Source organism: Vespa velutina, chromosome 16 (assembly GCF_912470025.1).
Source record: "Vespa velutina chromosome 16, iVesVel2.1, whole genome shotgun sequence".
In the NCBI taxonomy this organism is placed as follows: domain Eukaryota; kingdom Metazoa; phylum Arthropoda; class Insecta; order Hymenoptera; family Vespidae; genus Vespa; species Vespa velutina.
In genome coordinates this window covers 1429087-1451216 of record NC_062203.1, presented here as the reverse complement: position 1 = coordinate 1451216, position 22130 = coordinate 1429087, and the positions used below count along the sequence as shown (strand labels likewise).

At 40.9% G+C, this 22130-nt stretch overlaps 1 protein-coding gene across 4 annotated transcripts in view; it reads right to left on the bottom strand.

Moving 5' to 3' along the window:
* LOC124954950 (homeobox protein homothorax) overlaps positions 1–22130 on the bottom strand; it is a 375073-nt gene that overhangs the window by 147661 nt on the left and 205282 nt on the right. For all 4 annotated transcript variants that reach the window (XM_047508640.1, XM_047508642.1, XM_047508641.1 and 1 more), the window contains one exon: positions 15770–15880. In XM_047508640.1, coding sequence (XP_047364596.1) covers positions 15770–15880 — 111 coding nt within the window. The remainder of the gene's footprint in view (positions 1–15769; positions 15881–22130) is intronic.

Below are 22130 nucleotides of genomic sequence, written 5' to 3'. Positions count from 1 at the left end.
ATCGAACCGTTACGTGATTATTCTCCCGCGTAATTTCGAATTTCCGTGTATATTCGAAAGCGATCGAGCGAGTCGAAACCATCGGAATTCATTTCGTAAAATAGTATAAAAGGAATAGAAAGAGAGAGAGAGAGAGAGAGAGAAAGGGAGAGAGAGAGAGAGATGAAAAGATAACAAAAAATATTTTTTACGAACGCTAACATGATCGTAGTATTACGTATCAATGTATCTAACAAAAGGTATTACAAAATGAAATATAAAATGGATAAACAAGTTTCTTTTTAAGTACTAATAATTGCGCAACATCAAAAAAATATCGATGATCATCGGTAAGATACGATCGAGAGAAAGAGAGAGAGAGAGAGAGAGAGAGGGAGAGATGCCCCATTAAGAAGAGAGAAATCTTAAGTTTAATTATCTATCTCGTTTTCTCGCTATCTGTCGAGATAATTATCGTAACGTAAGTAGTACGCGGAAAGTAGACGTGTATATGGTATATAAGAATAGAAGAGACTTTATATATATATATATATATACATATGTATATATATATACATATATATGTACACATATATGGTGCTCCAAATATGGCGGTTCGTCCAATCGGCTACCTTAGGCGGATATTACGGGTCGAAGCGTTCCGAAAGCATTCACGACGCTCTCCCGTACGCATCCTTCTCTCGCGAAGCTCATGGTGGGAGCCTCTCTCTTCCTTTCTCTCTCTCTCTCTCTCTCTCTCTCTCTCTCTCTCTCGAGGTGGTTAAGATCGAAGGAGGAGAAGAGAGGAGATAGGAGGGCCGAGGGGAAGGACAGACGAAAGGGCCGGGATGGAGGCAGCATTCCATCAAACCAGACTCCATCTTATGTACGTCTAACCCCCAGGCAACGCATCTCTCGCTTCTTTCGATCGAATCGACTCGTCGATCTTCTCTTTCTCTTTCTCTCTCTCTCTCCCTCTCTCTCCCTCTCTCTCTCTCTCTCTCTCTCTCTCTCTTTTTCTCTTCTCCGAACACGATGTTCACTCGGTGTGTCCTGTTCCCGTTGATTTCGAAGCACGAATTTTTAGCTATGGGAATAATAAAAAAAAAATGCATACCCGTAACAAGCCTAACTATAAGAAAGAAACGTCGAAAGACTTGCTTTACTCGTTAGTAAATAATTAATACTAATGATCCGGGCAGAATGAAAACAATAAATCTCTTAGATGATTCATCTATCTCATTTTAATATGTCGACCCTATAAATGTTAATTACACTTGATTCCCACCCTCCCTGCCTTCCTCTTTATGCATGATACTAGATCAAAAAAAAAAAGAAAAAAAAGAAAAAAAAGATGGAGAGAGAGAGAGAGAGAGAGAGAGAGAAAATGAAATGATAAAAAAAGAAGGAATAAAAAAATAGAAAAAAAAAAAAAAAAAAAGAAGAAAACCGAAAGAAAACGTAGAGCAACGTAGTTGTGTTGTATTGGCGTGGAACGAAATCACGTTGGTACGGTTTGTTCGTCGAGTTCCTCGTACGAAGGATACACGCGTGGATGCATAATGGCTGCTCGTTAGACCCTCCCGATCTCTCGAAGGATCGAAGTTCGAAGGGAAGGATACCGACTGAGAGGAAGGTCGACGACGTACCAGCGAATGGGCGCGTTGACGTGACTCTCGATGGATGCATTTTTAACGTGTACGAAAATAGCGACTATCGTGTGAGAAAGTAAGAGAGGGAGAGAGAGAGAGAGAGGAAGAGAGGTAGAGATAGAAAGAGAGAGAGAGAGAGAGAGAGAGAGAGAGAGAGAGAGAGAAAAGGATAGGGAGTAGAGAGTAGACAAAACAGCGACAGCTGCGACAAAGACGAGCAAGAAGACGAAGACGAAGACGACGCCAAGAAGAACGATTATACTTCTCTACACTGAATTCTACTATTTTCTTTCTTTTTTTTTATTTTTATTTTTGTTATTTTTTTTCTTCTTCTTTTTTTTTCTTTTTTCTTTTTTTTACTTTTATTCACTTTTTTTTTTATCCTTTCTCACTCCGCGTAGCTTCTTTCGGAGCCATTTGTTTACTTCGAATTAAGATCAAGAAAAAGATATGCTATGAGAGAAAGAGAGAGAGAGAAAAAGACAGAGATAAAGAGAGAGAAGAAAGTGGAAAATATGAAAAAAAGAAAAAAGAAAAAAAGAAAAAGAAAATAGAAAAAGAAAATGGAAAAAAGAGATAAAGAGAAATAATTTTTTTTTTTTTTCCCCCATCGACGATCGTCGCACTTCCTCCTTTTGCACGATTCTCGAAGAGAAGTGCGGCGATAAAATAATGTCTACGGGAGACCGGTGCTAAAATAATCGTAAAATTACGGAATGTCTCGCCCACACGGGCCTCCTTTAGCACAGCTTTAACATACCGTACACCTACTTCACGTATCTGCATAATATATCGGCTTGCTCTTTCCTCTATCTTTTTTCTTCTCCTTTCTTTTTTTTATTTTCTTTCCTTTTTCTCTTTGCCCCATTCGATTTTCGTCCCGTCGAAGAAGACAGAAAGAAAATTTCTCGCATGAAAGGGAATATAGCGCGTTGAACGTTTCTTTTTTTCCTTTTTTTTTTTAATTTTTTTTTTTCTTTTTCTTTTTTTTTTTTTTTTTTTTAGGACGATACTTCGAAAGTATCGAAATAATGACAACTACTTTGAGGGTTCGGATCATGATCAAGGGATCATTGATCTCTTCCATGTGTTATCGCGTTCTAAAACCTCGAAAGATTATGTAAAAGATATTTTAACCGTGCGGACGAACCCGCGTCTTCTCGAGTGATTAATGAACACGACGAATTTATAAAAGGGACTCAAGAGAGAGAGAAAGAGAGAGAGTCAAGGTCGTTACGCACGTTTACGATGTTCACCAATTCTATCCTAACGGAGAGGAAAGTGTTTCGTGTTTCGTCCTCGAAAAGAAAAAAAAAAAATCGATCGGGTTTCTCACGCATTTTCCATAAATTGCGTCTACCTTATTTAAAAGATAAAGAAGTAAGGGACTAGTCGAATGGCAAGGGGGCAGCGTCCCATTGTTTCTTTCGTCACAGCAATCTGTTGTCGGTCCTCTCGACTGAAGTGCGTCCTCGTTCGGCCTTCTCAACCCCATTCGACCAACGGCATGTTTCGTCTCACCGGTCCAAGCAACATCTAGTCAGCTAGACTGCTCCACTCTCTCTCTCTCTCTCTCTCTCTCTCTCTCTGTCTTTCTTGTTCTCTCGAGTGTTCGGACTTCTCGAGCGACCCTCGAATCGACCCTCGGAGTAATAGCTAGCACCCTTGCTCCTGCACGCACCCTCGAAACGTCGACAATTAGTTTCCCATTGACCTATACCGCGTGCAGCCACCCTCTGTATAAGCTTTTCTTCGGCGAAGAATTAACGCGAACAAACAAACAAACAAACAAACAAACGAACAAACGAACGAACGAACGAACGAATGAACGAACGAACGAACGAACGTACGTATGTACGTAGAAAGGAAAGAACGAATGAACAAACGCCGGTGGGAAACGAATCTGTTTCCTGTCAGCTTTCTACGTACGAATAACATGAGGCTCTGGCATGAAGGAAAAATTGTCGATTTTCGACGATGAGAGTCCGATCGATTTATCGAATCGAAGAGAAGATGGTGACAGAGAAAGAGAGAGAGAGAGAAAGAAAGAGAGAGAGAGTGTGTGTGTATGTGTGTGTGTATGTATAAGAAGAACGAGAACTTGCGCGAGTGAAGTTAATAAAGAACGACAAGCGACACCTGTTATTACTCCGGACGCGAGGTTTGATCGAACGATAACGTATCGTTGTCCGACATTCCCTCCTTCGAAAAACACCGATCGCCTGACAAACTAACAGAGGTGCCATGTTCCAAGATGGGTAAATATATTCCTTTTCTCTACCTCTCTCTCTCTCTCTCTCTCTCTCTCTCTCTCTCTCTCTTTCTCTTTCTTACTCTTTCTCTTCGATCGAAGACGCCTCCAAGTTGGAGGAAGCCACGACCTCATTATCGAATCGTCGACACGATCGAAGATACGCCTCGTGCAGTAAAAAAGAAATAAAAAAAAAAAAAAGAAAGAGAGAGAGAGAGAAAGAAAAAGAATGAGATAGAGAGAGAGAGTAGAGTAGAGTAGAGTAGAGTAGAGAGTATAGAGAGAGAGAGAGAGAGAGAGAGAGAGAGAAAGTGGTATACGTGTTAGAGCGCACAGACAGAACTCGTGAGAGCCGGTGTGTCACGTCCGGCAGGTAGAGGAGATAACGTAGCACGCGCGCGCACGCCACCATCTCCTCCTCTACCATTCCTCCACCACCTCAGGTCCTCTCCTTCTCTGTGTGGTTGTAATTAAACACGAGGAAGCTGCTGGAATAAAACTCGAGTGGCACCGCTAATTAACGATGCCGAGGTGTTGAAATCGAGTCGCAGTATTTCACCGCTCTTGCTGGACGCCCGGTGGACTCGCTTTAAGACCTCGTCGAGAACTCGCGAAAGAGAGAGAGAGAGATAGAAAGAGAGAGGGAGAGAGAGAGAGAGAGAAGAAAGAGGGTAAAGGAGTATAGATTCTCTGGACACGGAGAACTAATAGGGCAGGGTGAGAAACAAGCCGGCAGAAAGATAAGAGTGCTGGACTGGACTGGCATAATAATTTGTGTTGCGTCTTTTTCTCTCGAACTCTGTATGGAATTGAGGAAGAGAGAGATAGATAGATAGATAGAGAGAAAGGGAGAGTTAGAGGGAGGAAGAGGGAGAGAGTAAAGTATACTACCTACGTTGGCGAAATAGCACGAAAGAGGGAAACGTGTCTCAATTAAAAGCTTCGTCGAAGAGGACGATAAAAAAAAAAAATTTGTCGAGTTTTAACGAGAAGTTGAATTTTATTTCCTATATACTATTACCTCTCCCTTTAGTTACACTCTACTACTACCAGATATAGCAGTAGATTGATACGATGAATATTGAACGTTGCCGTTTTCTTCTTTTTTCTTTTTTTTCTCTTCTTTTTTTTTCTTTTTTTTTTCGAAATAAAAAGTGAAAGGTTCTTGTGAAAATTGAATGAATGCCGTTAAGTAAAATTTGCTGCTTGGGATTAATGCGATACTTCAAAAGCGATGGATATGCATAAGTTAACCAATCACTTTATTTCCGTAGAAAATAAGAGAGAAAGAGAGAGAAAGAGAGAAAGAAAAATTTGTGTAGAATAAAAATTGCAATCGGTACGACAAACGAAATGCAATTAGCGGCTGGAAGGCACTTCCCTCTTCCTTCATTAAAGCTTTCTTTTATACCGCCTTTCTATTTTTGTTCCACGATATATATATATATATATATATATATATATATATATATATACATATATATATATATCCATGTAGTACCTATCTACCAACCTACCTATCTACCTACTCCGCTTCTACGAACACTTCTTCTCTTATTATTTCTCTCTTTTCCACTCTCTCCGCCCCCTTTCGCCTCTTCACCTTTTATCGTTGTTCAACGATGGCGGTGTGCGCTCATTGTACTCCGACACAATAATAATTGCGCTAATGATCGAGCTCGAAAAGCGCTTCGTAATCGGACGGCTCGACCACACACTCATATCTACGAACATTCACGAACGTAAGAGAGAGGGAGAGGGAGAGAGAGAGAGAGAGAGAGAGAGAGAGTACGCGTGAAAACTTCCTCGAATCACTAATGATCTTTGATTGTCAAGCGAGTACGTATATTAAAAAAAAAATAAAAATAATAATAATAATAATAATAATAATAATAACAAAACAAAAAGAAAACTCTGAAAAATATATTATACATATAGCGTAGAAGATTAATTTCGTTTCTAGGAAAGGAAGATGAGAGAGCTTGTAGCAGGAGGAAAAAGGAAAAAAAGAAAAGAGAAAGAGAGAAAGAGAGAGAGAGAGAAAAAGGGTTGAGTCCGAGGTCGCAAGGGCGGATTAAAGGGAGTCGCGTGTGTGGAAAGCCGGCGGCGGTGAGAACGCACGTAGGAAGCGGTAGAATACGGCGTGCACGGGGCACTCTCTTCATTTCCAGGCTGTCACGAGCAGAAGAAGATTCGGGCTGCGTTTGACAGCCGCAGGGTCTGGATTGGGTGCCGGTGGTGGTGCTGCTGCTACCGCCGTTCCAGGACCGTACGTTGGGTGAGCTACGTGCAGGGGCACGCTCGAGGTGAGCCAGAGAAAGAGGAGGAGGAGGAGGAGGTGGTGGTAGTGGTGGTGTAGGAGGTGGAGAAAGACAGAGAGGGCTGAACCGATGCGCTTCTACCATCGAGAAACGAACGAGGAAGCACCCTTCCTACTTCTATATTCTCTTTCTCTCTCTCTTTATATATATATATATATATATATATATATATATATATATATATTATATATATATATCTTTCTATCTCTCTTCGTCCGTTTCACAATGTTTCCTATCTTTATCTCTGTCCGTTTCTCTTTAGAAGCATATCGTCTATTTCCCGAATTCTTTCACTCTTTTCTTCTTCCCTTTTAACGTTCGTCCGGCTCTTTTTTTCCCCCTACAGTCAAATTCACATTTTAATTATTTCTCTCTGTCCTCGTCCTTTCTCTCTCTCTCTCTCTCTCTCTCCTCTCTCTCCTCTCTCTCTTTCGTCTTTTTTCTATCTCCAAAAAAAAAAAGAAAAAAAAAAGAAATAAGAGAAGAAACAGTATCCACAACGACTGTTATATCCTCTCCCTTTCCTCTACCTTTTTCCACGTTAAATGAAGAGGGGAAAAAATGAAGGTAAATTATTTGGAAAGAAGAATGGGGGTGCGTCGATCATGCAAAGTGCCGTCGATTACGTCGCGCGATCGAAACGATCGTAATCGGTAAAACGTCCGAGGTATAGGATAAGGCCGGTCCAACATCGGTGAACGATAATGAGGGGTTGCAACGAAAGACCATGAGTCGATTCGAGCGAGCGAGCGCTCGTTTTCTTCGATTATTAGACGCGCCTGTAGAATCGCGTTCGACGCACCGAGACGTTTACTTGCCTTATAGACAAAAAAAAAAAAAAGCAGAAGAAAAAAAATACAAAAAAAAAAAAAAAAAAAAAAAAAAAAAAAAAAAAAAAAAAGAAAAAAGAGAAATAAGAAGTGCCTTTTTACGAGACCGAGGCTAAACTTTAATCTCAGAGTTATTACATACATACATACATACATATATCGCGATGCTCACGATCGAAAGATGATCGGTTATGGTTATGAATATGAAAACGAGTCCACGTTTCGAGAAAAAGTAAAAAAAAAAAAAAAAAGGATAGAATGAGATTTCACGAAAATATTACTAGTCGGAACGAAGAGTACAATAAGAGAAACATCAGAAATTCTCACCGAAGGATCCTTGAATTATCGTTCAAAGACATGTCCACCTACTGCTAGTGCTTATGGGAGGTGGGTGGGAGGGGGAGGGAAGATAAAAAAGAAACGAAAAATAAAAAGGAAAAAAGAAAAAGAGGAAAAAAAAGGGAAAAGAAAAAAAAGAAAAGAAAAAGAAGGACATAACGGAGAACGATCCGAGCTGCTACTACCATTACCAGCAGCTGCTCGCTAACACTTTCTTCGTGTATGACGTACTACTCGTTCTCGAATTTCATATTTCGAAAAATATCGCGCGGCTCCGTGGCACCGTAGCGACACGACACCCGAGACGTTACTATACCTCGGACACATTATTTTTCGATAAAAGAATAAGAAAAAGAAATAGAGAGAGAAAGAGAGAGAGAGAGAGAGAGAGAGAGAGAGAGAAAGACAGAAAGAGAGACAGAGAGAAAGTGCGAGTCGAAATTTCTCTACTCGGTAAAAGTCTCGTTGGAAACACGAAGGTACACGCGAGTAAGTTTGGAGAGTAAGGATGATGGTGGTGCGGGGTACGAGAGTAAAGCGCAGATGCAGCGACGGCTGCTGTTTAATATCGGAGTCGCACATGGGCATACTCCGAGACACATTTCACTAATATTGCAGCCAACCAGTAGACCGAACGGGGAGCCAGATAGAAAGAGAGAAGAGAGAGAGAGAGAGAGAGAGAGACATCGTTACATGTACACAGACATTTTACATATCTCTCGGAGTATTAATATATTCAACACGTATGAATATTGCGAAGAGAACGAGACGGAGATGAAAAGGGATGTGCATATATATACATATATATATATATATATATATATATATATATTGTATATTGTATATTGTATATTGTATATATAAAATGTAAGAGAGAGAACGAGAGAGAGAGAGAGAGAGAGAAGCAGTACTCTCAGCGGCTAAACCATTGTGCCTATCTTGAACTTCATGAAATCTGCAGTCGGCCCTTCTCTGTCTCTCTCTCTCTCTCTCTCTCTCTCTCTCTTTCTACCCTTCTATCTCTCATTGTTCCACGGCAGAGCTTTGTGCTTTGTGCCTCGTGTAACTCCGGAACTATTTCCGTGCCTTTGAATAAGGAACTAATGAATGCGGTCCAAAGCTGCCAGCACGGACCGCGTACATTTCGCGAGACTCATCATTCTTATCGTCTCGAGTCTCTCTCTCTCTCTCTCTCTCTTTTATTATCTCTCTTTCTCTTTCTAACTCTTCCGACTTTAAACGATATAATATCGATATTCTAATTTTTATCAAAAGTTACTCAAAAAAAATGTTTATAAAAAGATTTATAAACACATATTTATTACGAATAACATTAATCCATTTCGTATGGTATTAAAATTGATAGTTTCTATTAACTTATTCATTCTATCCACTTATCTAATATAAAGATAAAAGACAGACTTTGTAAGAGGCAAATTTTCATCCGTGAAATGGAACTTCGATGATCGTTTTACGTATACCATATTCACGTCTTCGTTTCGTTTCGGAGTCATCTACTTCTCGACAACCCTCCTTCACTTCCCTGAGGTCTTTTCCGCTCAACATCGGCCACGCGGCCGATATGGAGTTTCGAGCGAGACGTTTTCGAGCGAAGCGTTTTCTGCCTCCATGGGAACCAATTATCCTCCCACCCTTTCTCTCTCTCTCACTCTTTCTCTCTAAGAGAATGGCTGCCCCTCTGGGCAATAGTTGCCGGTATGCGATCTCTCTCTCTCTCTCTCTCTCTCTCTCTTTCACTGAGGAGAGCGGGTGCGCGCGGGCGCGCAAAGGGCCCACCGTGAGCATATCTACACGCGCGACAGAAAAGCTACGTGCGTGAATACGCATATGTCCGTATCTCTACGTGTCCCGAGAAAAGAGATAGATATATATATATATATATATAGATACATACATACACACATGCATACATATATATGTATATATATAGAGAGAGAGAAAGAGAGAGAGAGAGAGAGAGAAAAGGTCGGTGATGGATCGTCCAATCAGTGCCACGAGATAGAACGCGGGAGAGAAAGGAAGATGGAAGGAAAGGAGAAAGAGGAATCTTCTCGAGCTATGGTTGTTACGTCGGCTTGCTCGATGAGAAAGGGAAAAAGAAAGAAAGACAGAGAGAGAGAGAGAGAGAGACAGAGAGAGAGAGAGAGAGAGAGAGACAGAGAAGGAAAGAACGAGGAAGAGAAAGAGAGAAAGTTCACGGTCGGGTCGGTCTTTTACTAATCGAAGAACACGAGGTGGCCCTCAAAGACTACACGAGAGAATTTTACTTCGAGACTTCGTTGTCTTCTTTCTCCTTCTCTTTCTCCCTCTCTCTCTCTATCTATCTATCTATCTCTATCTTTCTCTCTTTATCCTTTCTAAGCTAACGACTATAAAGCTATTGTATAATCACTGACGAATCGCGGAATGCTATCCAACGTTTCTCTATCTCTACCAACGTTTTCGGGATTACCCGTTTGCGTCTCGATTTCATCGATGAATTATGGATATCGAAGAATGTAGACATTCAAGCGGTGTCTGCCTTCAACATTAGCCGAACCGACTGTCAGCGCTGAATAAACGATCGAGTTTCCCCGAGTCGTCGGGACTCGTCAATTTGTCCGTTAGTCCTCTCTCCCTCATTCATGAGTTAAAATATTCTACGAAATGTCTCTCAGTCCCGGGCATCGATCCTGGGCATTGAAGAAAAAAAAAAAAAAAAGAAAAGAAATAAGAGAAAGAAAAAGAAGAAGAAAAAGAAGAAGAAGAAGGAAGTTAAAATGTAAATAATTTTTTGAGGGGAAAAAGAAAAAAAATTTGATATTTCGATGCATTTAATAGACGCATCTTCAATAGCAAATGAAATTTATCCTTCGATGCGCGACGAATCGAACGAACACGTTTAGATGCTTGATGTATTGAGGGAGAAGGAAGAAGGAAAAGAATGAAGGAGGAGAAGGAAGAGGAGAGGAAGAAGGAGGAGAAGACGAAACTGCGGTCGAGAGGGTCGAAGCCGGGGGTCGCGAGCCGCGAGCTTGAACATCGCTCAAATCACCGCACACAATGCCATGTGGGGTGGGCTTTGAGAGAGAGAGAGAGAAAGAGAGAGAGAGAAAGAGAGAAAGAAAGAGAGAGAGAAAAAGAGAGAGAAAGAGAGAGAGAAAGAGAGAGAGATACGCGTTACGGAGTGTTTCTGCTGGCTCGGCTATGGCGAGTGTTTGCGAGCCACGACCAAGATCATTCCAATGGCGTGAATACTACGACGAATAACAGACGATTCTAAAGTTCGATAACATTATTATTATATGACTAACGTTAATAAATAAAATGACGATAAAGATGTTATCGAGTAATGCTTTATAACTTATTATTATTATTGTCATTAACGATGAATACCAGTAAGTAAAGACATTTTCGCAATTGCATTATTCTAAGCCAACGTAGAAAAAAAAAAAAGGGAAAGAAGAAAGGAAAAAAGAAAAAAAAAAAAGAAAAAGAATTCCAACTGGACGTGGATAAATTCATATCTGGAATATAGAGATGATAAAATGTTTGTTAGAAGTAAAACGATGGTTCATAAATCGAATGCAATCGTCGCTTGCGTAAGATTTCTTCATCGTAGAGTCGTCGTCCATCGAGGAGGGAAAAGAGAACAAAAAAAAAAAAAAAACAAAAAAAAAAAAGAAAAGAAAAAAAGAAAAAAGAAGTAAAGGAAAAAAGAAACCTCATTAACGAGAACAACCAGTTCTCGTTGGTAAAGATGAAAAATGGAGGGAAGGAGGGTGGATTGTGTGGGTGAGGAGGGGAAGGGGAAGCAGTGGAGGAGAAAAAAAAACGACGTGGAAAGCTCTACTTCTCTTAGCCGATATCTCGAGAAACGATGACCTATGTTATCATTGACGTCAATCTCTCGAGTCGAGTCATATCCGAAAGTCCGGTTGTAAGAAAGAAAAAGAAAGAAGAAAAAAAAAGAGGAAAGAAGAAAGAAAGAAAAAAAGAAAGAAAGAAAGAAAGTAAGTAAGGAAGAAAGATAGAGAGAGAGAGAGAGAGAGAGGGAGGAAGAGAGAGAAAAAAAAAACTTTCCCTCAGAACGATTTCGAATGCTACGCCAATGCGTCGACGAGTAGAACGTAGAAAGAGAGACGAACGAAAGGCTGGTAGAAGAGAGAGAGAGAGAGAGAGAGAGGATGGCTAACAATGGCCGCCAACCAAAACATCCGATAAATCTAACTGGCCCGGACCTCAAGTCCCGAGGGGTTTTAAACTCTCTCACCCCAAACGCCAACGTGGACGCAACCCTTACATTACGCTACACTCACGGAAAAGGGTGCCACGCCGTGAGCGAGCCACCATCGTAGGGGTCGCCCGGAGGGTGAGTCTATGACGTGCGACCGATGAAAAAGCGGAACCCGAGAGCGAGAGAATTCCTCTTCGTCCTCTCTCTCTCTCTCTCTCTCTCTCTCTCGATTGAAAAACCCTTTTCCGAGATAGGAAAGACAAAGTTCGCGAACTAACGAGATCACGGACAAATATAGGCTCTGTGGTCATGTACCGATTTCTCTCTCTCTCTCGAATTTGTTTCGCGGCCTCGTCCTAATTCGTTTTCTCTCTCTTGAGAAAGAGAGAGAGAGAGAGAGAGAGAGAGAGAGCTTGATCTCTTTTGGCAAGAGAACTGGCCGATTCTCGGTGTCGTCGGAACGTAAACTCTCGAACGTTACGGTCCACCTCCGCGAATATCTCCACGAGGAAAATAAAATTGTTCGAGTTAAGATCGACCTTATTTTATCTCTTTTTCTTCTCAAAATAAGAAACGTTCCCGTTCCTTTTCGTTCGTTCTTTCGTACGTGCACACGTACGTTCCTTCGTTCGTTCGTAGCCGTTCCTATAACTCGAAATAACGCGAGCGCAGCGCGTTTACTCCGTTAAGGAGTAACCGCGTGCCTCTCCTCGTAATAATAAATGGAGAGACGGAAATATGTCGTCGAACGCCGAGCGACGTAGGCGTGTAAACGTTGTGTGTGTTGCGCGCGCGCGTTCGCACACACACACACACACACACACAAACACACAGAACCAAAGAAACTCGATTCTCGCGAGAGGACGTATCGAAGAGTCGAATAGAGAGGAACCGAGCGATGCATGGAATGCGTGGATTCCACTAGTATAATCGAACGTGGATCCCTCGTTTCTTTTCCCGCCAAAGAATCTCGATGGATCTTCGATATTTATGTCAAATGGTTTCCCCCTTCTCCCCCTCCCCCGGCCTTTCCCGCCCTGCCGCTCTGCCTTGCCTTCCCCCATCTCCCACTATCAAACGGGATTCGTCTTAAGAGATAATTTATTCCTTGTCAGGATTATAAAATTAGTCGTTTATGGAATATTATAATCTATTGAATTTTAATCGTTCGTTCTTACGTATTTAATCTGTTCATAAATCTTTCATCAACTTTCGCTTGGCCGTACGGAATAAATATTATCTTCGTAATTGGTAGGTACGGGCACGTTGATCGTATAAAAATATTGTGGCATTAGGATTGAATATAAATATTCTTTTTTTTTTTTTTTTTCTTTTTTTTTCTTTACATTTAAATACTTGCGTTTGTTTAATGAAATAATTAAAACGACGTGGATAGGTATTGATAACTAATTCGTACTCTTTTTTTCTTTTTACGTTTCTTTTTCTTTTTCTTTTTTTTTTTTTCTTACTTATGAATTGTAATAACTTTTATAGTCGTTCCAATCTATTTAATTATTAATGGACATCGTACGTATCGTATTTAATGATCATGCAGTTGTATAAGTACGGCGAAACTCATTCTATGAAAAATTGTACGGTTCTAACGAATCATAATAATTAATCGAAGTTGACGCTCACGTCGCTCGTACGTACCTCGCATTAGCATGAAATAGTTAGATATAAGAGTTCTATCGGACTTTGATACTTGAGAACAGACCGATCGTACCGGTTAGATCATGAAAAACGGCTACGTTATTCGTTCGTATCTGGAACGGCAGCTTCGAAAGAAACGAAGGATGATTGGTTAAGACAGACAAACAGAGAGACAGGCAGATAGACAGACAGAAAGAAAAAAAAAAAAAAAAAAGAAAAGAAAGAAAAAAATAAAATAGAGAGATTAATCGAAAAATATTAAGAAATATTAATATCATCGTTCCTATGAAATGATGGAAATTATGAAATCGAAATAAATGATTTTGAAAGAAACGCATAAATATCAAGAATCAAATATGAATTTTAAATATTGGTTATTAAAATAAAATTTGTGAAATCTCGAGGGTATTAAAATTAAATAATAAAAAGCAAAGAGAGAGAGAGAGAGAGAGAGAGAGAGAGAGAGAGATAGAGAAGGAAGGAGAAAGAGAAAGATAGGATGATGAAGGAAGAAAGAAGGAAGGAGGGTTTTCGTCCGGGGAGTAGAAGCGGTCCTCCTTGTTCCCTCCCTCCTCCGGGATCGGCCGTGACTCGCGCGCTCCGTGGGCGGAAGGAAGAGGAGCAGACGAGAGGAGAACGAGGAGGCTCCAGAAAGAGGACAGACAGGTCGGCCCGAGAGAGGAACTCGCGGCTGCCATGGTTACCGTCGCAATCCCGCCTCGCCTCGTTGCCATGGAGACGCCTCACGTCTCTCGCCCTCTCAGTATCTCCCTCTCTCTCTCTCTCTCTCTCTCTCTCATACATGTACGCATACACACATAGAGAGCTGGCACGGCAACCTTCTCTTCTTCTCTTTACAAGCCAGAAGGACCGTTCTCTCTCTCTCTCTCTCTCTCTCTCTCTCTCTCTTTTTCTCTCATTCCGTCCTTTTCCTTCGCAAAAGAGGGAGATACACGCACGTAGGAGAATGAGAAAGGAAGAGGGAGACAGAGAACCGCGCATGCGCACACAATATATATCTCGTCTTTTCGTGATGAGCCTTTACGTGCCGTCGAAATGGCCCGATTACTCATTCGATTACTTATCAACGAGAAAGCGTCGCTCTCCTCTTCTCTTTGCCCTCACACTCTATCGTTTTCTTTCTTCATTGTTTTTCTTTTCCCCTCCTCTCTCCCCCGCCTCCACCCCAACCCAACCACCCACCTACCCGCGCATCTTTCCCAACTTCAAATGTTCCCACGTTACAATATTTTTCTTTCTTTCTCCTTTCCTCTCATCCTTGTTAATTGCGATCACTTTTAATTTTATATATTTCCGCGTATACAAATTGTCCATTCGAATGAAAACCAAACTACGTAAGACTATTTGTATTTAAATTATTATCTCGATTAAGATTGTCGATACGTAATCAAGAAGAATATTTTTCAATGTGATGCATGGAACCGAGAAGATGGGAAAAGATGGACGAAAAAAAAACAAAAAAAAAAACAAAAAAAAAAAAAAAAGAAAGAAAAAAACAAAAAAAGAAAAAAGTATAAAAAAAGGGAAGAAATAGAAAGGAGAAAAGAAACAAAAGGAAAGGAAGAAGTAAAATACTTCCCGATTGATTCGAATCTATCAGGCGTAGCTGATCGATCGCAATTACGAATTCGTAATAATGATCATTATTTTCGTGCGATCGCAGCTGCCGTTTTGTATGTGCGTCACCGTGTCGAGAAGCGGGAGGATAGAGAGAAAGAGAAAGAGAGATAGATAGAGACAGAAAGAGAGTAAGAGAGAGAGAGAGAGAGAGAGAGAGAGGAAGAAAGAGAGAGTGAGAGAGGTGTAAGCGCCCTGTTTTATAAGCCCCGATTCTGATTGGCCGTCGCGTCAGCCGATATCAATATTTATTCAACGCGGCGAATGCTCGAGGCACGATTAAAACTTGTTTATGCTCCGTACGCGATTCGCTCCTCCCATCGTTGCTGTGCGTGTACTCGCCCTCCTCTTCCTCTTCCTCTTCCTTCTCCTCCTCCTCCACCTCCTCGCGAGAAAAAAAGATGAGAGAGAAAGAAAGAGAGAGAGACAGAGAGAGAGAGAGAGAGAGAGAGAGAGAGAGAGAGAGAATGAAAGATAGACTCTTTCCATATACCAATATATGTACCTATGTACACCTACGCCTATCCTTTACCACCGTCTTTTTCCTATCTCGTCGAACGAACGCGCAAAACTAGCACTGATAATATTCCATGATTAATGGCATCGAAACGGAGAGTGTTAGAGCGCGAAAAAATGTCGTTAAGTGTACCGAGTTATGTATATGTAAGAGTATTACGAGTTTCCTCTTTAAGTCTTTTTATCTAGTTCGAGAGGGTTGATTGAGATTGATATCGATGTTTCTTCTTCAGGGTGGCTTGTTAACTTTACTTTTGATACGTACGAGGTACTAGTATTTATATGTTTGTATGTGCATATGTATATATACATATATATATATATATGCACTTTTTTTTTTATGATTAACTTACCAGGACTGCCGAGGAAGACGGAGGAATAAAGGACGCCACGACGCGCAGCATCGCTCGCCGCTCTTTGCGCGTCTGGCGGCGAACTCCATTCTCTACGCGGACACCATTTTCCTGAAACAAAACAATTTATTTCTTTAATCTTTGCGCCGTCCTATTTATTCATGTGAATCGAAAATCTCATTATTATTTTAAGAATCCTAGTATTGTTATACGATGATATACGTCTCCATGACGACTCAATAGATTATCTTAATCGACGGTAAAATTATATTTGAAAGGATATATGTACGTCGATTAAAATATATTCTGAAATAGGTGGAGGAAGAAGAAAAAGAAGAAGAAGAAGAAGAAAAAAAAAAAAGAAAAATAAAATAGGTGACAAAAATGATCGCTTCCTTTCGTTTCTTTTCCCAGCATACTGGGACCGGAAACAATAAAGTCATGATAAAAATAATTGAATAAGCGCGGCAAAGAGCACGTCCGATTACAGAGCGTTATTCGTTCGATCGTTTATCCGCCTAACGGTGCAGTACGATAAATGCATCGCGCGCTTATCCGCGAACGAGCGAAAGTCCGATAAAAAATTTATTATCGCGGAATAAACTCCGACGCGACGTGCTGTAAAGTAAATAGAAGTTTGCTCGGGTATGTGTATGTGTGAGAGAGAGAGAGAGAGAGAGAGAGAGAGAGAGAGAGAGAACATTTGCTTTTATCTCCGAATTTATATTTGGGTATACTACACGAAACGTAAGTTTAATCGACTACGCTTTTAATGGACGATGTTCACGAAGAGATCGACGAAAAACTTGATCGCTACGATTCGATCTATAAAACTATTATTACGTTTTATTCCAATCCCCTATGTCCTGTCGCTGTCATTAATATCGTTAACTATCATATAATGACTACGATTATATTATTATTATTATTATCATCATTATCATTATTATTATTATTATTATTATTATTATTGTAATTATCATTATCATCATCATTATTATTTTTATTGTCTCCAACGAAGAGACGACACGAGAGCGAGCGAGCGTAAGTGCAATTTTCTGGATGTGAAAATAAGAAAAGGCGTCTACTTTATTTCCACGTAGATCCCAAGCGAATGAGGATACACGGTAAGAAAGGGTGCCACCGTACGGGATAAGAGTAAGCCACGGAGCGAAGTAATTTCGCAAAGGAGAGGGAGTGGGAGGTCTCGCTGGATGAGAGAGGATATAGTCTTATCTCTGGAATATACCCTCCTTTCTCTATTCTATCCTTCTCTCTCTCTCGCTCTCGCTCTCTCTCTCGCTCTCGCTCTCGCTCTCTCTCTCTCTCTCTATTTCTCTCTCTTTCTCTCTTCTGTTTCTACATGAAAATTATATCCTTAATACATTCGCTAGCACGCGTCATTTAGACATACGCGAACCAAGAACATATCTTTTACAACATATTTATGTATGTACGTCGCAAACAAACTTTTAATAATTAACATTTAAAACATTGAAAAAAGAAAAAGAAAGAAATAAAATCAACTTCTCGCGTAAACATTATTCGAACGAATGAACGAAACATAGGCGCGAACGTGCCATCTTTATTATTACATAATTCTCTTACAGAAACATTGATTAGATGGTCCGAACGAAATGATAGGAGGCCCTTAAAGCTTGGTAGTGCGGTTTAGGTAGGTGGGACAAATTCGTGGTCAAATCGACAAATTACGGGTTCTTGGCGATTATTTTCAAATCACCGGTGGCAAGAGAAAATATACAGTAAAGTAACTCACGGTTCAGAAAATATTAACACCATATGGAATGACTTTTCGGGTGAGACGTCTGTTCACACATCTACGACTAGAAAGATAGACGTCGAGGTTTTCCTTCTGGGCTAAATAAAGACGAATCCATGCAACTGGCCTTCTAAAGTCTGATCGAACGGAGGGCAAAAGCCGAACAGTATCGGCTATGTGTTTTTACACTCTCGAGGACGATGTCTCAGGATTCTGTCTCCTTTTTCTATCTCTATAGATATAGGTGTATATATATATATATATATATATATATATATATCTTTTTCTATCTCGTATTAGGTATACGTCGAGACGAAACGAAGGAAGAATATATCAGGATTATTCGAAGACGTTTCTTCGTCTGGTTGGACCAGTACGAGCACACCAACCGTGTGCGTCACTGCTATTTCGAGATTCCACGTAGAGGAGAGACGAGGAGAGGAGAGAAGAGAAGAGAAGAGAAGAGAGGAGAAGAGAAGAGAAGAGAAGAGAAGAGAACTTTTGTATACCTGTAGTAGGAATCCTAGGGCGATGAGAAAAGATTTATAAGCGTTCGGAGACAGCTTGTAATCATACGCGTCGGGCCCATTAACCCCACGAGTTCTGATTTACCGTGGGAAAATATGAAAAATCCACGAATTCTCAAGCGTAACGCGTTAACTAACCACTTATACTAACGTAGTTAAGTTGGTGGTATATCAAATCCTCGAGGGACTCGTAAAGAAATTCTTATTCTCGCGGGCGATTGAAAATTTCGATAATAATCGTGTTTCATTTCGATAGGGATTGACGCAAAGCAAGTTCTTAATGAACCCTTTTAGATAGGTAGATAGATAAGTAGATAGGTAACTAATACTATCGCGTTATTAAATGAACGTATCTTTTCCTGCACGCGAGTAACTTTAATCGTCTCTCTCATCATCGTAGTCTCGAGGATTCTCCGGAGTAAGAACTCGAAGAGAGAAAAGGAGTTCGAAGAAAGAAAAATAAAAATAAGATAGAAGAGAGAGAGTGAGAGAGAGAGAGAGAGAGAGAGAGAGAGAGAAAGGGAGAGGAAGAGGGAGGATTTGCTAAGTGGCATCAAGTGAGACGTCTCTTTTGAACGATCGCCGTGGCTAAATTGCGAGTTAACTTCGGTCTACGGGTTCGCGTGTTCGCGACAGTCATGCCACGCGCCCGAGTCATGTAGAGACGAAGACGAAGCGAAAACGAAGAGGAAGAGAAAGAGGAGGAGGAAGAGGAGGAGGAGGAGGAGGAGGAGGAGCAGAAGAAGAAGGAAGACGAAGACGAAGATGAAGAAGAAGAAGAGGAACGGTCGAATGGTCGGATGGATAGCAGCACGATGACCACGTCATCATCGTCCAAGCCACCGACTATCGCTTTACTTTTGCATCCGAATATCCGACTTGACGTTTATAAATTGAAATGTAATTCGACTGGCACGCGACCGAGTTTCCCCCCTCCCCCATCACACCCCATCTCCAGCAACCCCTACCCCCCGCCCCATCCCATCTCTTTTCTTTTCCCGTTCCCCTTCGCTTCATTTCGCTTTCTTTCTCTTTATACTTTTTTTTCATGGCTAACTTCGTTCATTTAACAGATAAGATAGATAGATATGTAGATAGATAAATGCAATAATGAAAATTATCAAAATGTTTTGATCTATTACAATAGACAATTGTTAAAGAGGTGAAGATTTGAAAAAAAGAAAAAAGGAAGAAATAGAAAAAAAGAAAAATCCGAGCCAAGTAGATATCATTATAGTACGGAGAAATATAATATATATAATATATATATATATATACATATATACCTAGGTTACATTCTCAATAACCCCATCACACAAGAGTTGCCTACTCGGTATAAATAAATCAATATAACTTGCTTTCACCCTCAGACGCCGCCCTCTTTCGCCGTAAGGAAGTGACGTATGAGGCTCGCATCTTCGGGACGAGGGTTGAGGAGGCAAGCCTGTTATTTCACAGTTAGGCTCGTCCTCCATCCTCTCTCTCTCTTCTCTCTCTCTCTCTATCTCTCTCTCTCTCTCTCTCTCTCTCTCTCTCTATCTATCTATGTATCTATCTCTCTTTCTCACTCTGCTCTTATTCTCTTTCTCTTCGTCCTATTCGGTCCCTAGTCCCGAGACCCGCGTTTCCAGCGGAGCACGAGTCCCACGGGAAGCTTTTGTCCTCGAGCTGTAAGCGACTTCCTGACAGGCCAAGTTTGCACCTGCTCTCCTTCTTGCCTGTATCTCTCTCTCTCTCTCTCTCTCTCTCTCTCTCTCTCTCTCTCTCTTTCTCTATATCTAACGATCTATCTCTCCCTTTCTATCCTTTTCTTCTTCTATCTATCGATCTATCCTTCTTCTTAAGCTCTATCTCTCTCGCAGCCACCCACCAATGTTGCAGACGCATAATTTATTCGAGGTTGGCACCCTCTTTCTATCCATCTCTCTCTATCTCTTTCTTTCTCTTTATTTAGGACAAAAGTAATCCACAGATCAGCGATCGGGATGAACGAACGGCGTTGAAATTATTTTCTCCCGAAAGATTAGGTGGGTTACGTCTCGGGCATCAGTACCCGAGTAAGTTCTCTTTGTAAAATCGATTGGATATTTTCGAGAAGAAGAAGAAGAAGAAGAAGGAGAAGAAGAAAAGGAAGAAGAAGAAGAAAAGATAAGCCGAATAAGAATTTTCCACGAGTTACGTCATCGTCCGACGAAATCATCCGTCGTCTTTTGCGAGACAAGAACGGAGGAGAAACGGGAGGTGGCCTCTCGCAGATGTTCGAGGAGAGTCTCGAGTGATTAATGACGACCGATAAACGTAATTTGTTGCGGGCCCGCGTTCGCTCGGCTCGTCTTTCGAATTCAAATAGATAAACAGGACGCGGCGGTGCTCCGTAACGAGCGCCGCGCGAAAGGATCGAATTCTCTCGCCGGCTGCTGTCCACAGAGAGAATCCGAGAGGACAACTCAAAAGAGAGAGGGACGCAAAGAGAAAGAGAAAGAGAAAGAGAGAGCGCTTGAGCATAGTAATTAATTGTATGCAGCACGCCGCGCGATTTTCGCTATCTCGCCGACTCGGTCTCCGAGTGTAACCACCTGACTCTCTTTTATTGCTCTTCGCGATGGCGAACGATTTCAAACAAAGACTCCTTCGAGTAAAGCCCTTCTCTATCTTTCTTTCTCTTTCTCTTTCTCTTTCTCTTTTTCTCTCTTTCACAAACTCAAACTCTCTGTTCCTCCAACTAAGTAAAAAATTAGATTATTGGCTTCTATTTTTTTTTTCTTCCTATTAAAAAAATTGGATAAATTCGCGGCGAAATGGTAGCGAACAAGAGACATAATTGTAAACGAATTGGTGGTACGTAGATACTTAATTGCTGAGGTATTAAAAAATATGGACGATTACGATAAGCGTCAAACGTGGAAAGCATGGCGCATTAGCGAGCGGTATAAAGATAAGAGGTAGGTACGTTTCGCGTTCGACTGGCAAGCTGCGCTTGCGTATACACGTATAACTATCTACCTATACACGAGGACACGCGTATGAGAGAGAAAAAGAGAGAGAGAGAGAGAGAGAGAGAGAGACAAGTATAAGTCGGCATTTCGAGTCGTACGGACGCACGATTACCATTAAACGCGTAATGGCAAGAAGCGCGTAATGGAAACGGTCGAAGGGCCCGCTCTACGTACCAAAGATAAGATCGAACAAAGGTGTTAACGTAAATTCAACGACGACAGCTGAGAGCAGTGGACATTGCGTATGTAGGTACCTACCTATCTACCTACCTACCTACCTACCTACCTACCTACCTACCTACCTACCTACCAATCTACCTACATCTACCAGAACGTGTTCAAAGTTGTACATACTCGTACAAACGTATGAGTGCCAACTTCCTCTATAAAACGCAAATTCGCAATTAACACTCTTTCTCAATGGCGTCGGTGGCGTTCGAGACCAAATTTACACAGGCACTTAACAACGCGAATCGCAATTCGACCCGTCTCGACGAGTCCAAAGCTTTCCTTTATAATTTCGCGATTCCCTTTATCGAAAGACCCAGCAATATTTTCTTCGAAGTTTATACAACTACGAGTTGAACGATATAACCAAAAATTTCCTTAATTGTGCCGTGTTTCTTTAAGGTGATTAACATTGACGTTTGAATTGATTGTTATTAAACGCTGTTAGTAGATAGGTAGGTAGGTAGGTAGATAGGTAGGTAGGTATTTTAAGTATCTTACCGTATTTTCTTTCTTCGATTATAGTCTCTTATTTTGTATTTTAACAAGGTAAAAGATAATTTCGCGTTAAATTAAATTCATTAGAACGAGAAATAAATTGACAACTATTCTCGATACGGATCTTCAACCACACTTGTACAATACGTACCTCTATCTCTTTCCATCCGCCTATATTTATATATATATATATATATATACACATACACACACACACACACATACAGCTCTATACTTGTATACATATATTCTATTCGAATTGAAAACGATTATTATTTCGATTGTATAGATTACAACGAAATAATTCGATCGCGAAATCGAGCATCGAGCGC